Here is a 21,331-nt window from a genome sequence, read left to right as displayed (position 1 = left end):
AGTCCAAGCCCACAAAGCCATAAGGAGAACCATCCCCACTTTGGGAAAACCCAGAAGTGGGAGTTTTTCTTACCAAGCGGAACTCCTTCCCTTTAGCACATGGGTCCAGTTCCTTGTAAGTAGGCATACAATCACCATATACCAATTTACCCCACATTGACGTTTTATGCTGCCGTTATCTTATAGAGTGCTTGGAAACTGGTCTTGACTTAGTTTTTGCTAGTCTGGGACCATTCTTTATTATAATTAATTATGACAATTTAGAGGTGTTGTCAGACATGAATTTGTTCACATTCTGATGGTATCTGACTGAAATAAGATATTTGTAGGAAGTTTTATACCTCATTAATAATTACAGACATATTTTTGAGAATACCTAAGAAGAAAATAAAATCCCCAAATAAGACTCCCAACAAGGGGGTGGGGGTGGGAAAGGACTTTCTAAGCAGACTCTTCCTTCTTCTCTCCCCTCTATATCTCTCCCTCCCTCCCTCCCTCCCTCCCTCCCTCCCTCCCTCCTTCCCTCCCTCCTGGCAATGAGTCCTGGCCCCAGTCCTTTCCTAAGTGAAAGAAAGGCAATGGAGAGCAGACACAAGTCCTTAAAGGTAGAAACCTTGGACTCTGTTCAGCCCTTCACTCGGTGACATATTCTCATTTTTCCAGTGTGGGCATTGGGGTTAGAGGGGTTAACTCCAACATCGCCAAGTAGCTGTGAAGCTTAAATGTGAATGAACACTTGTGTGCACTGCTCATACGTGAGTGCACATCTGTGTGCACTGCTCATACGTGAGTGTGCATACATGAGTGCACATCTGTGGGCACTGCTCATACGTGAGTGTGCATCTGTGTGCACTGCTCATACGTGAGTGTGCATACGTGAGTGTGCATCTGTGTGCACTGGTCTTACGTGAGTGCACATCTGTGTGCACTGCTCATACGTGAGTGCACATCTGTGTGCACTGCTCATACGTGAGTGTGCATACATGAGTGCGCATCTGTGTGCACTGCTCATGCATGAGTGTGCATACGTGAGTGCACATCTGTGGGCACTGCTCATACGTGAGTGTGCATCTGTGTGCACTGCTCATACGTGAGTGTGCATACGTGAGTGTGCATCTGTGTGCACTGGTCTTACGTGAGTGCACATCTGTGTGCACTGCTCATACGTGAGTGCACATCTGTGTGCACTGCTCATACGTGAGTGCACATCTGTGTGCACTGCTCATACGTGAGTGTGCATACATGAGTGCACATCTGTGGGCACTGCTCATACGTGAGTGTGCATCTGTGTGCACTGCTCATACGTGAGTGTGCATACGTGAGTGTGCATCTGTGTGCACTGGTCTTACGTGAGTGCACATCTGTGTGCACTGCTCATACGTGAGTGCACATCTGTGTGCACTGCTCATACGTGAGTGTGCATACATGAGTGCGCATCTGTGTGCACTGCTCATGCATGAGTGTGCATACGTGAGTGCACATCTGTGGGCACTGCTCATACGTGAGTGTGCATCTGTGTGCACTGCTCATACGTGAGTGTGCATACGTGAGTGTGCATCTGTGTGCACTGGTCTTACGTGAGTGCACATCTGTGTGCACTGCTCATACGTGAGTGCGCATCTGTGTGCACTGGTCTTACATGAGTGCACATCTGTGTGCACTGCTCATACGTGAGTGTGCATACGTGAGTGTGCATCTGTGTGCACTGGTCTTACGTGAGTGTGCATCTGTGGGCACTGCTCATACGTGAGTGCATATCTATGGGCACTGCTCATACGTGAGTGTGCATCTGTGGGCACTGCTCTTACGTGAGTGTGCATCTGTGTGCACTGGTCTTACGTGAGTGTGCATCTGTGGGCACTGCTCATACGTGAGTGTGCATCTGTGGGCACTGCTCTTACATGAGTGTGCATCTCTCCTCACTTGCTTTTCTCTGGGCTGCAGGCTGGCCATGGTTGAGAACAGCTTCTCTGGACATTAATAGGAGTGTGAAACAAGCCTTCTGTCATGACATTTAACCCTCATGTTTCTTGCCATTTGATATTCTTCTGGTGTGCCCATAATCACAACGTCTCATAAATCAGCTATGGTGCCCCAGGGGTCAGCACTTTGTCGCTGTGACTTAAATAATGTAAAAGAATGCCTTTCTATGAAGCCTTGAAGGGGTTTATCTTCATAAACCAAGAGGTTAATTCTTTTCCAAACACCAATCACCCTTTAAAGTTGTCCAGAGAAACACAGATATGAGCTATTTAGGATACTATTCAATTCTCTGTCATTCTCCATGCCTCTCCACAGGTCAAGTAATTTGTAGAATAGAGGAAACATGTTTTCAAGGCATTTTGCCAAGGAAGACCAGCTACGAAGTTCCCCAGGCCCAGTACAGTTGAGCCAGAGCCCGATGGACTAGAAAGAGGCACCGGTGGGGCTTGGGCAGTGGGGATAGGCACCAACTCCCATTGTAGATAGAGAATGTTAACCAAATGCCACAAGGTGAAGCAGAAGAGTGGGGGAATATGGAATGTAGGAGCCTTTGCTACTCCAAACACTTGGCCGCCCAAACTGAATGAGTATTAATGGGGTATAAAAGAGCCTTTGCCCTTGGTCTTCACTGTTATTTCCCTACACCTGACTTGAGCTGTATTCCTGGGCTTTCATATTACTGAATGAGCTCCTTGGAGATGAGATTCCATGGAAAAGAAAGGGGGAAATGCCCAAAGTCCAAAGCTCAAAACTCATGAGCTGAAACAAACAAGACCATAATTAAGTACAAACAGAGGCTTAAGGCTCCACCCAACAGTTCTGAAACTAAGCAGTTCTTGGATCCATTTCCAGTTCAGGACACAGTCATTGGGATAGAAGGAGAGAATATTTCCATGATGCCCACAGGTGGGTTGTAATTCTCAGCTCTGTATCCTGTTTACAAGGTCACTGCCCGCCCCCCCAGCTTCCGGTCACAAATCCATGAAATCCAACCCATGAGTGACCCACAGAGCCCTGGAGACTCTGAGTGTTGTCTGTCTCTCCGCCTTCGCTCTTCTGACCATCTTAACCCTTCTCACCCCGGTGGCTTCTGATCCTCAGAAGCCTTCCCCTCCCTGCGGCCTCTCTCTGGGACCCTCCTGTAGGTTCCCCTTGCTGTCAGGTGTGTACCATGCCTTGTTCCTACACAGCTCACCTGGCCACTGGACCTACTTCCTTCACTCTCTACTCCACACTCTGCTTTTGTTGTCTGAATCCACATTTGCTTCCTCTGTCTTTCTTCCCTTCCCTTCTTTCACTAGCATGTGAGACCCATGAAGGCCAGAACCCTCCCTCTGAGGCACTCATCATTATACCACATCACTGTCAGTTTAGAAGGCCTTACTTATTGAGCAAAAGAACAAATGGATTGAAAAAACAAATTCTTTGCGTTAACAAACTTCAGTTAGATCCCTCCATCTTTAGGCTCCGTTTTTCTCCTTCCTTTAAAGCACTGCTTCAACAGGGAATTCCATTGAGTCAGTTTAGCAAAGCATCCCCATCCTCTGATAGGGTTCCTCATGGTCCACCATCCCCCAAGCAGTATTCCGGCCAACCTGGCCTAACTTCAACAAGAATTCTGCTAGGTCCTTAGCAGGATTCCTCTGACTCTTGGTGTGCCCCCGCCCCATTGGTTATAAATTCCCACCTTCCGATATTTTGGGCTCTGAGCCTAGCCTCTCTCCATCACTATAAAAGCACATTGCTGAGGTCCCTATCCCCTTTGAGGCAGCCCTGCAGAAAGCCATCCTTCCCAGCTTTAACAAGCTCCATTGAATGCTTCTTCCTTTAATAGTATGGATGGTGGAGGACCAGTAGTCAGGTGGTAGAAACAAAGAGAGGGCATGATCCCTCTTTTTTCTAGTAGAGGGAGACTATGGGAAGTTTTGCTTCCTATTGAGTTTTTCAGGGTTTGGAAAAAATTTGAAGAATTTTCAAAAAATGAGGTTATAGAACTTTTAATAAAATCATGGGGTTTTCAGACTTCTTAAAGACTGATACACACAGAGATGCAGGAATAAGGGTTGGATTGATAGTCATAATGGTCAAACAGAATAACCACAGGCTTATTCACAGAAATGCTATGTTCCTTCTGGGAATAAAATAGTTTCAATGACTGGGGTCACCATTTCACCTAATTCTCGAAGCAACTTCATGATATGGATTTTACAATTATTTTCTCTTACTAATCAGAATATTAGGATTTAAATGGGTCTAACTTGCCTAAGGTCACATGGCTTGCAGCTAGAAGTTCTTAGGTTTCATCTACTTCGAACTCCGAAAGAAACTGAGTTAGGACAATACAGCTTTGCAACCCTGGGCAACTCAACCTTTGTGCTTAGAGTGATCAGCAGAAAACAGGCTTCTGAAAGATCTGTTTTGCTAGGTATTATTAGAATTAAAAAATGTGACCATGGAAAGTTAACAAATTAATACCAAGCATATTTAAAAAATGGTCTTAGTTATGACTTAATGATAATTTCTTTAATAGATGAGTTAATTTAATAATATAATAATTGAAGGTTGAGAACATAACAAGATAAAAATCATTCCAATTTACATTTTAATGATTATAACTTTTAAACCAGACGTGAGGTGCTTACCAATGCTCAGAGGGAGGATCAAGTCAAGGTCTTTCTTGACTAATAGCATATTTCGGCTAGCTGGGGCTACATGAGAGTGTATCTCAAAATAATTTAAAAAAAATGAAACTAACAACACAAATTACATTATCTTCACGATGCTAGATTTTGCTTTTTTTTTTTTCTATCTATTCTCACCTCTACATAAGGAATATGATTGCACTGGCTGGTTGTGTGTGTCAACTTGACACCAGCTAGAGTCATCAGAGGAAGGAGCCTCAGCTGAGGAAATGCCTCCATGAGATCCAGCTGTAAGGAATTTTCTAATTTAGTGATCAATGGGGGAGGGCCCAGCCCATGGTGGGTGGTGCTCTCCCTGAGTAAGTGGTTCTGGGTTCTATAAGAAGTTGGGTTGAACAAGGCATGGGAAGCAAGCCAGTAAAAGAAAGTCCTTTCCATGGCCTCTGTATCAGTTCCTGCTTCTGGGATCCTGCTCTGTTTTGAGTTCCTGTCCTGACAGCAATGCTGAAGTGTAAGCCTAATATAACAAACTCTTTCCTCCCCGAAATGAAACGTGCTCTTTGGTCATAGTGTTTTGTCACAGCAATAGAAGTCCTAAGACAATGGTGATATCTGCTTTGAGTGGTCAGCTAACAGTGCTACCTATTTTACCCTGAACCTTCCCACAGGCTTCGTGTTATCAAATGGTAATGCTGATGAGGCACCCAAAGAATGTTAGGAATGGACCGCTAGTAATAAACACCTGTTTACCTTCCTGGATGGGGTAATAGAAACCTATAAGGAACCTTCTGCAGGCCTGACTCACAGCCCTCTTTAAACCCAGGTACAAGTTGCTAAACCTTTACAGGTGAAGGTTTCACCAAGTGGGAAGTTCCCAATCCACACTCTCCATTCCAAAGCTTTATCAGCTTTCCTCGAAGAACCTAATTCCCTCAAGGACTCTGTGGAAATGACTGGGTGTGAAGGTCATCTGCATCTTTACTGCAAGGATGTGCATACTGCTGGAAACTCTAGGCAACAAGGACAGGAAATACTGTTCAAGCAACAGGCTGGTGCTGCTTTGGGTCATTATCTACCAAGCCAGTAGAAGACTCGGGTGGACCTAAAGGACACAGCATCCCAAGTTAGCTTAAGCTTATACAAAATAAACACTCAAACACGTAGCATCGCCTGAGGAGCTGAAAACCCAGCACCATTACAAAAGGAACACTGCATTTTACCAGCATAACTTTATCCCTTTTTATTTTAAAAGTTCAATGAGATGATGGGGTGAACATGCCAAAACTAATATTTAGTTACCTTATTGAACTGAAACCTCAAAGCCTCCCGTTGGCCTCTCATTCCTAGAGTTTTAATAAGAATCAACCACAAACACATCACCACATTTGGTTCTGTGGAGATAATGTGGATTTCTTCTAATTCTCACATTATGGAATGTTATTATCCTATTGATTTTCTTTTTCCTCATTTTATTGGCCATTTTGATGAACTGAATATAGTGCTTCCACCCTATTTAAAATTTTAAGTTCTAATACTGGGTGTGTAGAAGTGTGGCTTTTGGAGGTGATTAGGTCACACTCAAATGAATGAGACTAGTGTCTACTAAAGTTTAAAGGGTTCTGTCCCCCAAATTCCTATGTGTTGAGTAATAACCTCAGAACAGTGGTTTAGCAGATGGGCCACTTGGAGGTGAGCCCTCTTAAATGAGATTAGTGTTTTAACAGAAGAGCCTTGGTGAAGTCTATTCATTCCTTCCACCACGTGAGGACACACATAAAGATTCATCGGCAAGGATAAGGTCCTCACCAGATACCAAGTCTGCTAATGACTGATTTTGTACTTCCCAGTCTCCCAACCTGTGATTTTCAAAATTCCTCTCTTTTTAATTGTACCTAGCTTGCAGTATGGTGTTACAGCAACAGCAATAGACTAAAACTATGCTCTAGGGAAAGAACCTGCAATGTCCTTTACCTCTTTTTCCCCTGGGTTGTTTCTTCTATAACTCAGATAAATGTGCTAGAGTTGGTCATACAGACACCTTGATTTCGGACTTCCAGCTTTCTGAATTCGGAGAAATATCTGGAGTGAGCAAGTCACTTAGTGTATAGCACTTCCTTATAGAAGCCTGAGCTGGGATGGACATGGGAAATGATAAAATCCATCCTCAAGTCAAAGGACAAACAGAATTAGGTGACACATCAGATCTGGGCGGATAATCCCCATTGTGGGGAAAGGGAAGCCAGAGGGAAAGGAGGAGAATGTCTACCACCTTCTCCACCCCCCCTGGTCCACACACATTCTTTTCATACTGTGGGACTCCACTGTCCTCTGGGGACCCCAAGGCTTTACATGGCACCATTACAATTATGTCAGACAAAGTAAACTTACCACATGATCATGATCACTAGCTTCATGACGATCTCATTCAGGATGTTGAAGAACTCCACCATCAGTTTGGCCTGCTCACCCATCTTCCCCATGGCAATCCCGAAAGCAATGAAGAACCCTATCAGACCTGTGAACAAGAACTTTACTCAGGACAAATGATCAAGTGTGTGCTTCTTTTCCCTCACTCTTCAGCATGACTGATGTATGGGGCCAATTCTGCCTGCCAGTCACCCTTGGATAAATTAGGAATTAGAAGAAAAAAAAAAAAGCATTACATTTCACACTGAAAGCCATCCCCCATCCTATAACTGTTGCTTTTCTTGACATTTTTCACATGTGCAGGCTAAATTCTAAGCAGTTCAGGTGTGAATTCCTTGAAGAAAAGGAAGTCATTTTCATTCCAAAATGAAAGGTGCAGTCTTATCTTCCTCCTCACTTAGCAAATCACGTGTGAACAGCTCCCATTATCACACAGATTAACAGAGAGGAGCCTGTCGGGACTCGGGGATTGTCATGCAAACTTTGGAGCCACTATTGGAACAGCAGAGACTAACTAGTCCATAAAGCTCTTGCTAGAGAAATGTCTAGACCATTTTGGTATTGTTCTGAGATAACACAGGGCAGGTACACTTCACCCTGGGACTACCCTCCAGCTACATAGCAAATGTGGAAGGAAGAAGAAATGACAAAACAGGAAAGAACAAGAAATCCAAACTAGCTAGGAAACCCCTATTAATCACCCTTTCTAAAATTCAACTTGTCATTTTTTTCTTAATCTTTTTCAGGATAACCAAGCCAGAAGGTAGAGTTAATTGTTAGATCTTGCCAATTCCTACCCCCTCAGCCATCTTCTCTCTTTTCTTGACTTCCTAGTTCAATCACACATCAGCCTCCAGGATCCATCCTAATGCAAGGCAGGAAGGATTTGGGGAGCTCACTCCCCACCCTCTCGGTGGCAGCCTAATTTTACTTCATCCTGAAGCAAATCTAACATTCAACCCCAGGTCTTTTGCCTCATCACCTGTCTAAGAACCTGGTGACACTCCCTTGATTTTTAGTTCCTCAAAAACCAAGCCTGGTATCACTTGCCAGAGATTCACTACCCCACCCCACCCGTTCCCCACCTCATGCTCACCTCAACACACCCAGGGACTGGGTACACTCTGTGGCTAACAGTAGTCCCAGTATTGCCTCGGGACTATAAGTCATGGTTTTGCCCTTAACCCATCCCTAGTCTTGGTGACCTAATCCTGACTGCGTACATGGAGTGTAAGTTACGGTTACTCTCCCAGCTACAGAACACTGCTTGTCCATTTGGTTTATCCTCTGATTCTGAAGAACTAGCCATCTTCCAATTCTCTCCCCACCCTCTTCCCTACCCTACCTTGCCTCAGATTAGCAGGCCTCATTTCCAGTCTTCTCCTATTATAGCCAGTTAAGCATCACGGCATTGTAGTTTGATTCTCTTAGACATAAATTCCTTCTCTCTGAGCCTCTGACTTCTTTTTACCCTTTTTTCACATCCCCCAAAGCCACCCTTCTTCTCTATACCAAACATTTATGAACCTAGTTAACTATACTTGGTAGGATCCCATCTCTCTTAAGAGAAATAAGGCAGCCCTTGTATTTAATTGTTAGTATTTGGAATTTAATATCTCTCGTCCTTGGTTCTTGACCTGAGGGATTGATTAGTGACTTCACAATTGAGTTGCTGACCCAAGGAAGACGGGGCTCAGTGAAGACTGGATATGGGGTAGAATGAACTAATTTTCAATTATATGGAAAGTTGGGTCCCAATTCTTCCTCTACCCTTCTTTCAAACTCTGGAGGGCAGTTTGTTGGGTATGATGACAAAGACTTCATCTGTGAAAACTCAAGATGAGAAGTCCAGTTGTTGCTTGGTTAATACTAATTGATGATGTACAAAGTCTTAAGGTCCCAAATAATTAGAATGAAGACTCCCCTCAGAGATGGCAGACACTTGAGTATCTATGAGTTTACAAAAACAAAAAAAAACAAAAAACAAAACAAACAAAAAAAGATTTTTAAAGGAGCAATTGGTTTGGGAGTTCATCTGTTTGGCTGGTTTCTGAGACCAGTCTTGATTTACACTCAAGGTGGTCTTTGACTGGTCCTGCCTCGGCCTTCTAAGTGCTGGAATCTTAGGAGTGCTGCACTACACACTGTAGCTCTCTAGGTTTCCTAGGGGGAAAACATGTCCTTGAAGAAGTGGAAGGCAGAACCTGGGCTGTATCTTCCTGTATTGCAATGCCTAGTCCTTGGGACTTTCCAAAAATCAAAGAACAGAAATACAGAAAAACAAAACAAAAAACAAAGCTACTAACTCTGTCCTTGCAAGACCATGGAAAGAACCTTATTTCAGCTGTGATTGGCAAATGGGAAGTTTCTCAACAATCTAACTTCCCTTGGCTTCACAGTGCCTTGTTGTGTACTTGGATGGAACACCAGATTCAGCCTGCCATTTCCCTGGGTAAACATTGCCTAATTGAAACTGCTCACTGGAACAGGGGTGTTTCATTTGAACAAAGCCCTCTTAGACTGGTCTTTGGGGTTGAGCGAGTTGCCAGTGTTTTGAAACTCCCAGGCACTGCCAAAGGTCATGTGACTTTCTAGAATTCATCAAGACTCTGGAAAAGATTAGGACTGTCTGAATGATTTACTTCAAAGTATTGACCTTCTGAAGAGGAGGGGTTCCAAGGAGGTGGGATCTAAAGTCATGACCCACCAGAAGGGGCCTGGGGAGCTGAGAACTCAAAAGGGCTGTAGATATCTTTGCAGTGAAGAGCGAGGCTGCTGGCCTGGCTGCAAAGCCTCTTTCTCAGGACTCTCACACTTCCTCCTCCTTCCTGCAACCACCTCTGGCCTTTCAGGGATTGTCACCTGTGTTTACTGATCACTTGTTGCCTGGCAATCCACTGGGCTTATCTCCTCCCTCACCTTCCCTTATCTTATCCAACTTGCTTTTTTCCAGTCCAAACAAAAAAGATGGGCTTCAGCCCTATGACTACAGGCCTGCCTGCTCCTCTCCCTCCCTCTCTACAGTATGCCTGTCCATTGAGAAGGACCACATGCACAGAATAACCAATCAAACAGGACTCCCATTCACATTCTGAATTCCAGATACACAGGAACTCTTTTTTTTCCCCTTCGTTTTAGAATAGTCCAGGCACTTGGGACAGACTTATGCTAAATACCTGTTATTTGTTATTGACCTAAAATTCAAGTTTATCCCATAACAGTCCAAGGAGGCAAGGGCACTTGTTCTCTGAGATGACAAAAGGACAGGAGTTCTCACCTGAGTCCTTAGAAACCTTGCTTGGGAGGCCTTGCTTACAAATTCAAATTTTTCCAGTTCTTTCCATCTTATGAACAAATGTCCCATTTTTCTTGACATCATAATACTGGTGAGTGGTGGAATTTGAGGTGTGTAGGCCCACCCTGAAACCCTAAGATGGGAGGGTGGGTGGTAAAACTGGGCAAATTTAGAGCCAATCCCATGAGGGAAACCTCACCCCCTCACTTTGTGAGATGTTTTTGGGTTGAGTTCCTCGTCTACTTTTAATAATAGTCAGAGCTTGTCTGAACAGAACTCGGGGCATGTGCTAGTATGCTTTATATGCACAGCCCCATTTCATAGTTACAACGGTCTGTCTGTGAAACCTATGCCAATCCCATGTCAACTTTCCTGCTGAGACTTGGGGAAGAGAAACAACTTGCCCAGGGGTAGACAACTAGTGAATGCTGAAACCCACATCTGTCCAGCTGACCAGAACTGTTGGATGGAGTGGGGAGAAGGCACCAAGCTTGAGAAGAGAGGTCCCTGAAATCCTAGAAAGTTAAACATAGGCTCTACAGTACCCCTTTGTTCCCCAACTAATGCTGGCCAATACTGGTAGCTCTGTTTTTATTATAGACTGGAAGCTAGGATGGGGCAACCAGCAAGGTGTTCCTGCACAGTGACATCTGAAAAAAAAAATGCTTAACAAATGAAAGATAAGGATATCTTATTTCATAAAATGGTTAGTTAGATAAGGTGACCTGATAACATTAGACAGAGTCAAGTAATGTGCCTGACAAGTGTCAGTCCCTTCCTCTTTTCCCATCCCTGATCTCCAGCTGACATATCCCTTTGGGGTCTCCCTTCTGCCAATCCTTCTACCCCTCTTCCTTCATGGCTCAGCTCTGAATCTCAGTGACCCTCATATTGTTCCCCAGAGAGAGCCTCCTGCGCCACCTAGAGGCCAGTAGAGTTATTGGGTTTTGTTTTGTTTTGTTTTTTGAAGAAAGCTTGGGAAAATCAGAATTGAATGAAGAAGGCAGTTTTTTGAAATGTTGGTCACTGTAGGAACAGAGGTGATGGACACTAACAACCAGTTCGCCTACCTAAGACATTCATCCCGTCTTTGAACTCCAGGCCCTTCTTTATAATGATCTTAGTTTCTTCAGGGGCCTCATTCATGGTCTCATTCAACATGGAGATGACGGCCTTGGTTGTATTGACCTCCTCAGCCTGAGGTTCCACGAGAACTTTCTTTGTCACTGTCTGAATCTAATGGAGCAGGAAAGAAAAAGTATAAATATGAGGCGTGGTCTAAAAGGTCAACAACCCAGCAAACCGCATAGTTTAAGGTTCCCAGGATGTTAACTGCAAAATAACAAAATGGGCTAATTTAAAATGGGAATTAGTTTGTGCTTGTGCTCAACAGCATGTTATCTCATTGTATAAGTAGTAGGGTGCAACTGTCCTACTGACGAGATTATTACAAAACGTATGAAATTCATTCATACCCTAAGCACTCTGAACAGTGCCGTTGCTGAAGCTGGGGACATGTGTGCACTTTTCCTCCCCATGATAACACCCCTGGTTGGGGAATTATGACATATGTCCAACTTTGATGCTCTTCCAAACAGTGATACCTAGCTAGATATTCCTTCTACTACACAGAGTCACCCGAAGCCTGTCCTAAGTCTTGGGTCCTTCCAAAAGCAGGCTCTGTTGGAATCTGGGCACCAGGGGTGACAGCTGCCAATAGGCATCTTTCCAGGATCATCTGATTCTTATGTAAAGTGGGAAAATATCCCTTTCTTTCAGGCAGCGAAGCCAGCTAACCCTTGCCTAACAATCCCCAACTATGTTTCAGGCTATTCCTCGACATCCGTGGAAGTGGTTCTAATTTTAAAAGTGTCAGGCATCCTGCATGCAAAAATTCACATCATAGCCTCAAAAAATACCACTTTCAAGGGCATTAAAATAGAAATCATTCAAAATCCTAGAATGTGGGTGCTGGCACATAGAAGGTGACAGATGGCTGAACCTTGAATAGATACAGACTAGGATGCATGGAGAAGTCAGCTGACTTTTCAGACGTCACACTTACTGGCAGAATTGCCACTTGAACTCAGATGGCCTGACCATCATTGAGTTCTTCCCACCATCGCCTGTACCATAGGCTAAGTTATGCTGCCTTGATCCTTCTGTGGCTGAGTGACAGCAACGCAGAACTGAGATGACAGGAGCAGGAGAGAAGGACGGGCAGGCGTCTCCCATGTTAATCTGGCCACATGCACTTGTGCAGGATAAGAGGAAACCCATGCCTGGCTACAAGGAGAGGATGCCTCAAGCTCTGGGCAACAGCAACATGAAGAGAGAACACGAAAGTGACCGGATGGGACACTTCTGGATGCAGTTGCCAGGCTCTAAGCAGCAAAGGTGATGACTCATCTCGAGAGTGGTAAAGATGCCAAAGCTTGGATTAATCTGAAGAGGTTATCATGGACCTTGGTAAATGGTGACAGACAGGACCAGGTAGGAGGCAGGGAGCCAATGCCTTGCATCTAATGTCCTATAACTAACCCAAGGCCCTGATTGTTAGCTAGTCAGTGAATCCAGATTCAACAAGAATCATAGTTGACTTCAAAAATCTAGCTTCCAAACAGCACAGGAAGGGGTTCCAGTTGAACCTGAGGAGACAAGGACACTGGCACATTGGTCAGGTCTTCTGTCTGAGGTCTCATAGAGCCTGTTGTGGTTGAACCATGTGAATACCCGCTGTAGTACCTGAGTCCAACTTACCAGCACCCCTTACCTGAAAACTGGCAAATGTCTCCTAGTTCACCTCCACACCTTTCTTCCTGCCAGACTCCCACCTTCAGCTACTTGTAGCTTTGTCTATATCTGTAGCTGTCATGCTGGTTATTTTTCAATAGAAAACCAGTCATTCCCCTGACTAAGGAGTTCTGCCTTCCTCCATGTTACAGAAAACATGTGGAAGCTTATGTCCTCTCAGCCAGTCCTAAATCACAGACAGGAGGATGCCTTGCTTTTGCCCGTACAGGGTCTTTCTTGAGCTAGCCAGGATGACTGACAGCTGCCTCCAATCTAGGAATAGTTCTCCTTCTTCTTTACGCATGTTTCTAATTCTGGTCAGGAATGCCCCTTCACTCAAGACAGGCAATTTTAAAACACCCCTGCCAGACCACAGGGACACAGAAAGGACTCTGATGACACCCCTCCTCCTCCATCTCTGCCAATGTTGTGTTACTCTGTAAGAATGGCCCCTCTGGTCAAGGCCCTTGGAACCAGAGTGACCATCTATACCCATTTTCACCTCAAAATAGAGGGCTGTACACTATTATTCCTCATAGGACCCTGGCCTTAGCTGGGGAAACCAAAGCTAAGTGTCCCTAAGAAGAGGTAGGATCATGGCAGGGGAGGACTAGATCCTGATATAGTATTCTATCCCCTAGCGTCCTGACAGTGCTCTTTGCCATCATCTTCCAGGGAAGACCCCAAATGTGAATATGGCCAACACTACAGAAGCTGACTCCGACAAGATCAGAGCAGAAACTCCGAGTCCCAGGGCTTTCTGGTCTTGTTTTCCAGGCTGAACTGAAGGGATCTGAGGTGTGACCAGGCACAGGAAGGAGATCAAATCTCTCATGACTCCCCACCTACTTTTTCTTAGCCAATTTCCCAGGATCCAAAACACACATTTCAAAATGTTCAAAATAGACTCAGCAGCCACTTGTGTCTACCACTCCAAAGCAAGCAACTTCCTCCTCCTAGGCAAGTCTAGCAAGCAGATGAAGAGGGGGACCTCAGTAAGATTCCTTTCTCCAGCTTCCGGTCACTCTACATCCTACTTTCCCTGTATGGAATGGTGTTCTTTAACATGAGCCCACATTGACTTAATTACACATATCTATGGTGTGTAACGGAAGAGTTCCATACATGAATACATGTTTACGGGTTATTTTCATACATGCAGACACTGACGATGATCAAATCGAGGTGATGAGTAGATCTCTCATTTTAAATGTTCATCAGCTCTTTATCAAGTGACATTCAAAGATTAGAGAAACCCATCCCAGTCTGGTGTGATATGGGCTCAGCGGGAGCTGGCACTACACTGAGGACTGGAAATCCAGATCCTTCTTCTAAGCTGCCTGTGTCATTCTTCTGTGGCTCCCTGAGAAGGGCTGAAGCAGACTCACGGGCTCCAGTTTAGTCTTTGCATGAGCTAATGGGGATTGAGAGGTGTACCAACCTAAGCTGGCCCTGCAGAAAGAAAACATGGCGGAGACTGTAGCCTTGGCTGGTGACTCGGTGGTCTCTGAAGAATTATCTATTTTTGAAAGTTGTAAGTGGTGTGTGTGTGTGTGTGTGTGTGTGTTTGACAGTGCATGTGGAGGCCAATGGCTGATATCACAGCCTCCCTTGGTCTTTCTCCCTCTTACATTTTGAGACAGAGTCTCCCAGTGAACCAGGAACTTGCAGATTCAATTACACTGTCTGGTCAGAAACCTCAGGGAGCCTCCTGTCTTTGCCTCACCAGGGTTAGGATTATACATGTATGCTGTTTTCACAACTAAAAAATTATTCTCAATCCCCTGTTTCATCTTGACAATGGATTACAGACTCTCATTTTGTTGGTTGGATTACGTCGGTATATTTTTTACTACATAAAGTTTTGAGACAGTGTTGAGAACCACTAGACAGTTTGGAGGGTTGTGAACAAAAATGTGCTCACAGACAGGAACAAAAAGGAAACAGGAAAAGGTGAGTCTCAGAGTGACAAGGTATTAAGGGGTCAGGCAACAACAATTCTAGAAATCAAGCCTAGAATCCTTCCCCAGAGCACTTTGCCCAACACTTGGGCCTGGACGGGATACATGAATATTAAGAAAATTGCTATTTGGAGTTGAAACTGTCTCTATGCTCTCAAGGATTAGGTGGGAGATTGGACAGAGATGACACGGGGGGGGGAGGGGCTTTGAGTTACCTGTTGGAAACAGGCTTGCACCAGGTTCTCCGGGAAGAGATTTCTAATGAGATCCAGGAAGGCATCCAGGCTAGACACCTCGTCGTTTTTCTTCCCAGGCCCCAGCTGCTTCTTGAGTTTGGGATTGCCTGGGTGGATAGCCAACACCAGGATGACCCCCAGCACAGCGGCAATGATGGTCGTGGACATGTAATACACCATGGCTCTCGTGCCTAGGCGGCCGCTGGCTTTAGCATCCAAGCCTGACAACCCTGGGTTTAAAAGAAATCCAGAAAGATCAGTACTGTTCTTTTCTACCCATGTCCTTATCTCTACATAACTGCAACCCCTGGTTTCCTATCACTCAGACACATTAGTGGCCAGCTAGCACTCTTCCTACTAAATAGGTAACCAATTCTACATGTCACATTTCTGTTTTCTAAAGGTGTGTTTTGAGAAGTTTTCCCCAGGACAGGGTTTCTCTGTGTATCTTTGGCTGTCTTAGAACTTGCTCTATAGACCAGGCTGGCTTTGAACTCACAGAAATACACCTGCCTCTGCCTCCCATGTGCTGGGTTTAAATGTGCCACCACCATCCAGCACTTCCTGAGATTCTTGAGATCTGAGGAAAGTTGGTGACAATTGACCATAGTTTACAGATGACTATATGAGTTACATACCGTCAGTCACTATCACATACGTGAAAATAGCATTGAAGAGTTTTCCCTTTTTAATTCCAAAATAATGTCCTTTCCATTTTTGTGACCTTAAATTATCTTCTCTGAAGTAATGGTCTAGCTGAGGCTAATGTTTCACTTGAATGTTACCATTACTATTTATTGTCCTTATTTAGAAGAATCCAAAGCCAGGGCATGGAGGGCATGCTCAAATGTCTCATTACTAGAGACGTAAGTGGAGAGTCAGCATGGCCCAGCCATCTCTTTGTGTTGAAACATGGCGGTCCTCATGTCTAACCTCTCGTGGCTGTCTGAGAACATGTGTAAGAGGCAGCTGCCAGCAGCGTGTACAGCATCTGCACTGAGGGGGGTGAGAGGAAACTCCAAGTTAAGTCACACAGACCTCAGCCTCCCGTGGGTTTTTTCTCCAGATGTTTTTTTTCAGTGTGCCCACTTCCTGGTTTCAGTTCTACCTTTGCTGAACAGAGGGACTGAAGCCCTTTCTGGGGATCTGCCCTTCTTCACGTGGGGGAGGAAGTTGGTGTGAATTTCTCTGAATCAATCTGACCCATGTATGACCCACTTCTCTCTCCAACCCAAAGTCTAATTCTGGCCCGAGGAAGCCAGGTCTCTCCCAGCTGGCCTGCAGAAGATCTGCTGAGCAGGCCAGGCCAGGAGAACATTTTATCTGGATTGGAGAGAAGCGCAAAGTCACTCAACCCAGGGCTTAATGATGGCAAACTCACTAGGTCCCTGACACTTGAATCTGAAACCCAGTGTTTCTGATGGGAGGCTGTGGGGCAACTGGCCCAGCATCTGCATCAGCTGGAGGTGCTGAGTCCCACATCCACAAGGGGGCCAGTGTCGAGGACAGCACTCAAAGTCACCTGGCTACGAACCAGCTTGGCACCTCCCACCCTTAACTCCAAAGTAGTCACTAAGCAACACATCATACTCTGTTTCAATAATGTTGTCTGGTAAGAAGAAAATTACCAATATGAGGTTAAACATAGGAAAGACTAAAATTAATTAATTCTTTTAGCCAAAAGTATAAGAAAGCATGCTATCACATATTAAGAATATTATTCTTTTAAAAATGCCCTCAGCTTTCATGCCTAGCATTTAATCTCTTTTCAATTCACATCTTCCCATCTGTCTAAGTAAATAATAAAGGCAGTATACATTTTCAGTTCCTATATTGGTTTCTGAATAAAACACATTTTTGAAAATACTAAAAATGAAATAACAAGATACCATCAATTTTAATACATAGCTGCTCCTTTTGACTGTTAAAAGGAAAGGCAGAGTGAATGTTCTTTTTTCTTTTTGTAGGACCAGTGATTGATCTTAGAAACAGGACTAGGCTCAGAAATGCAACAATACAGTCACATCCACGGACTCAGCCAAACAGAAATTCTACTCTGTACCCAACAGCCAGGGCAGGACTCTGCTGCACGTTGGGCCAGCACCATGAAGGAGCTCTCACCTGTGATTAAACTGGAGATGATGAGAGGGAGGATGAGCATCTTTAGCATCCTCATGAGTATGTCCCCTGGGAAGGCTATCAACATGACCACATCAGGATGGATGGGAGAGGCCAAGCGAAGCAGCCCGCCACATACTGCCCCCAGGATGACACCTGTCCAAGAACGGAGAGAGCAAATCTAAAATCAGGTTTTGTCCTAGTCAAATGGATAGCTCCAAGGCCTCCTATCACCAATTACCATCTTTTTCCTGTGTCTGCCTAATGGACTATGAATACCACAAAATAAAGACATTACATACGGGAAACTGATTTTGACAACTAGCAAGATACCTTTCTGTAACAATTCCAACTATTCTAACACTAGAGGAGCCCAGAGAACATTTTTAACACTCCAGGGGGAAAAATAAAGACTTGACTCCAAAATCTTTTGAGATATTGATTGCTCGTAGCACCACAAATTCTCAGAAGAACCAACTCCCAGCAGGCAGTATCTTTTCTTCTCTCAGTCAGATCTGGCATCGGGACCTGCTGTTCAGTGTGTGTGTTCCTTTTTAACTGGAGGTTACAGGCATAGGACAGGGTCTATTGGTGTATAATTTGGGAGGAGGCACATTGAGCGAAGACGCTAGCAGAGAGGCTGTTTGCTTCACAGACTCCTACATTCCACCAGAAAAGCCCTAGACTGTTGAAAATGGGAGGCCAACATAAGCCACAAAAGACTACAATCTAGGCCACAGCCCCCTTGGTGATGGGGAAGGAGCTGCCAGTCACATGGGTCATGGAGTTAAGTCTAGAGATGTACAAGGAGGGACATAGCTGAAAGACAGACCCCTTTCCTGCCTCTACAGGTTAAAAAATTTTTCTATGATGAGAGAGATTTGATTACACAGTGGATAGTTCTTAAAAAGCCCAGGCTCGTCTGTGGTTCCCCGTTTCTAAGCGAACTCAGGCAATCCCCAGTTTTGATTCTAGTCTACTGGCAGCTGAGATGGCACAGGGGATGGGTGAATGGGTGGGTGTGAATGATAGCAAGGCGGTGGGAGGATGAACTGCAGTTGCATCTCTGTGTAGCCTAAGAAGAGCCGAGAGCAAGGAGAGAACTGAGAAGAGAAACTGCGTGGTTGTCATTACAAGAAACTGCCATTTACTCTGTTTTCAATACACCCTGTAGAAAACCCAAGACTGGGGTTGTATTGACAGCTCAGAACAGAGAATCACCCCAGAATGAGGCCTGAAGCAGGAAGGCAGACCTCCAACGTGCCTGGGAACATATCTGAGCATCAGATGGGCCTCTTCCATACTCCCCTCCTCAACTTAATCGCTTAGTCAAAGTCAATGATGTTTCTGGCAAAGGTCTGATCCTGTGGTCCCTTTTAGAGGGGTTTCCTGGCCCTGTTTGTCCTTATCTTGATGCAAGTATTTCTCTAAATGTGATCTACTGCCTGCCTGCTGGGAGTCACTTAGAAGGTTTGCAGCATTGCCGATTCCTTGGCCTCTCTCCCGGCAGCTCAAAACAGTCTTCACAAGTGAGGCTGGGAACCCGCGTGTTCACACTCACGGGACATATATATGCACGTGTTATTGAGAACCACAGATTCCAGAGTAGAGCAGATGGTTAGAGTTGGTTTCGGGGTAGATTTAGTCACTGAGGCAACAGTGCCTGATAGGGCCGTGGCAGGGCTAGCTCCCCGCACAAATCAGGAGATCCCGGAAGAAAGGGATGGGTGACTCGGGAGAAAGGGGAGGAGAGACCCCGGGCACCCACCGAACACCGTCAGGGAGAGCAGGAGGTTCTTCCCCAGCTTGTCGCACATGCGCAGGCCCAGGTTTCGGTGCTTCGGCTCCTCAGAGCTGAGGTGGCTGTCGTGCATGCGAACTTCCACCTGCTTGGGCATATTGTTGGCACTGCAACAGAAAAGAAGCTCTCGATTAGTGATTCCCTGGGCTGAGATAACAGAGGTCTCCTGTAGGCAAAGTAGAGGAACAAAATAGGAGTGATGAAGGCACAACTAAATTCCAGCTAACCTGTAGAACATCCGCATGCTTTTGCCCCCCATTACCCTGGATCCCCATAGTAAGAAAAAGAAGCACCATGAAAAACAGTAAGGTTTCCCAAAAGTGACTCTCATGATGATTCTGACTGGTATAGGCTTTAAAATCTATAGAACATTAAGTTTCAAACCCAGATACATCAAGTTACAAAATTTGAGCTCTTTCATTTCCTTAATGACAGGGGGGGGGCATTTTTCAGGAAGGTCGTGGCCTGAATTACACCAGAATTAGAATGCCCCCGAGTTCAATTCTCCCACATCCCACACAGGTGAAAGTCACACCTGGTAGTAAGCTTCAAGCCTCCCCTCTGCTCTGGAAAAGCCACTCTATACAGCTAAAAGAAAGTTCAGTCGATTGTGGTTTTAAAATGTCACTTGTAAAATCAGAGCTCTGCTGTACTGCCCGTGAGTGAAGGCCACTCCTAGTCAAAGCAGTATGGCAGCATTTTGATCTCTGTCATCTTCAGATGCAACTCGGCCATTTTCCAGATGACCCACCCCAAGTGAACACAAGGTATCTTGAAGGCCTGCTCTGTAGAACCCCTGTTTGGGAAGTAAGAGAACCTTGCGGTCCTCCCATACTCTATCACTTCCTAGGTCAGTAAGATTCTTAGAATGAAGCACGCACGTCTTCCCTTTGATAAGCCGAGGCAGGAGGAACAGACTCATCAAGCCCCTGGCTTAGATGCCAATGAGTGAAAGGACCTATCCGGTTGCCCCAGCATTCCAACAAGACATTGTGAATTTAGCCCAGAGCTAAAACTTTGGGCCTAAGGGCAATGGCTAATTTTTCATAACAAGCTCTCTCCTGTATTTGCTATCAAAATGTGCTAAAAATCAGGAATATTACTTTATAGCCTGGCAGGATACTCAGATGAAAATCAGTATCCAAAACCCCAAAGCTTCTTAGTGGCCCCTATATTCTACTTACTAAATTGCTATTGCAGCAACCTCTGACCTCCTGCCACATGTGGGCACACAGGGTCACTCTGACAACCTACAAAAAGAAGCGGTATGACTGCTCCCCATGTTCACAAGGTCCAGCGAGCAAGCAGGGCCACTTCCTTCACCGCCATGTGAAACAGACAGCAAGGGCTTCATGCAGCAAGCAGGAGAAACTTATCGAATGATCTCCTTAACATGGACAGACCATATTTCTAGGTGTACACTGGGCTCTTTTCCCATTTCTACACAATTCTCCAGACAGGACTGTAGAGTAAAATGAAGCTCAAAACTTAGAGAATGACCAGTGAGGAATAGAGGCGGTATGTGTTCTGAAGTGAGGAATGTGTTCTGAGGTAGTGAGCACACTCCCTCAGCCAGTCCCTCCCCAAACTCTGACACACACCCCCAAGATCATCCACCCCCTTGCCTTCTCCTTAACTTGTACCCTACTGCCATCGAAATTAGAATCAGACTCATTCTCCCTATTACAATGAGGCTAGCAAGCATGGAAAGCAACCATTCTGGCAAGTTCCACATGGCGTCACGAAAACGTTAGGCATCAAAACAGCTACGGCAAAATGGAAACACACAGATATTAGAAGGTGCTGGGTGCCTGTTGTACACATTTCTTTGCTATACAAAACTGCTGCTGCTTGCTTAATAGTTTGCTTTATCGGCTGTGACAAAAACGTCCCGGAAGCCTTAAATCAAAACAGCCACATCAAAGTGGCAGCATCAAGATGTCAAGAATCCACAAGCACTTACTTAGAAGGTCTCTAACTTGTTTTCTTAGAATTAAACAGATGTTCTGGGCACATGGAAAATAAGTCTTAACATATAACTTTATTATTATTTATTACTGTTTATTATTATTATT

General features: G+C 44.9%; 1 protein-coding gene across 2 annotated transcripts in view; it reads right to left on the bottom strand.

Annotated features, from left to right (window-relative positions):
* The window catches only part of Slc1a2 (solute carrier family 1 member 2), a 125,122-nt gene that overhangs the window by 35,972 nt on the left and 67,819 nt on the right, over positions 1–21,331 (bottom strand). For both annotated transcript variants that reach the window (XM_040745930.1, XM_005064867.4), the window contains exons 2-6: positions 19,224–19,363; positions 17,459–17,611; positions 15,317–15,567; positions 11,418–11,583; positions 7,014–7,140 (exon numbers count right to left, since the gene is read on the bottom strand). In XM_040745930.1, coding sequence (XP_040601864.1) covers positions 7,014–7,140; positions 11,418–11,583; positions 15,317–15,567; positions 17,459–17,611; positions 19,224–19,363 — 837 coding nt within the window. The remainder of the gene's footprint in view (positions 1–7,013; positions 7,141–11,417; positions 11,584–15,316; positions 15,568–17,458; positions 17,612–19,223; positions 19,364–21,331) is intronic.

The sequence above is a fragment of the Mesocricetus auratus genome, unplaced genomic scaffold (assembly GCF_017639785.1).
Source record: "Mesocricetus auratus isolate SY011 unplaced genomic scaffold, BCM_Maur_2.0 Super-Scaffold_100004, whole genome shotgun sequence".
NCBI lineage: Eukaryota > Metazoa > Chordata > Mammalia > Rodentia > Cricetidae > Mesocricetus > Mesocricetus auratus.
This window is presented reverse-complemented; position numbering and strand designations above follow the sequence as displayed.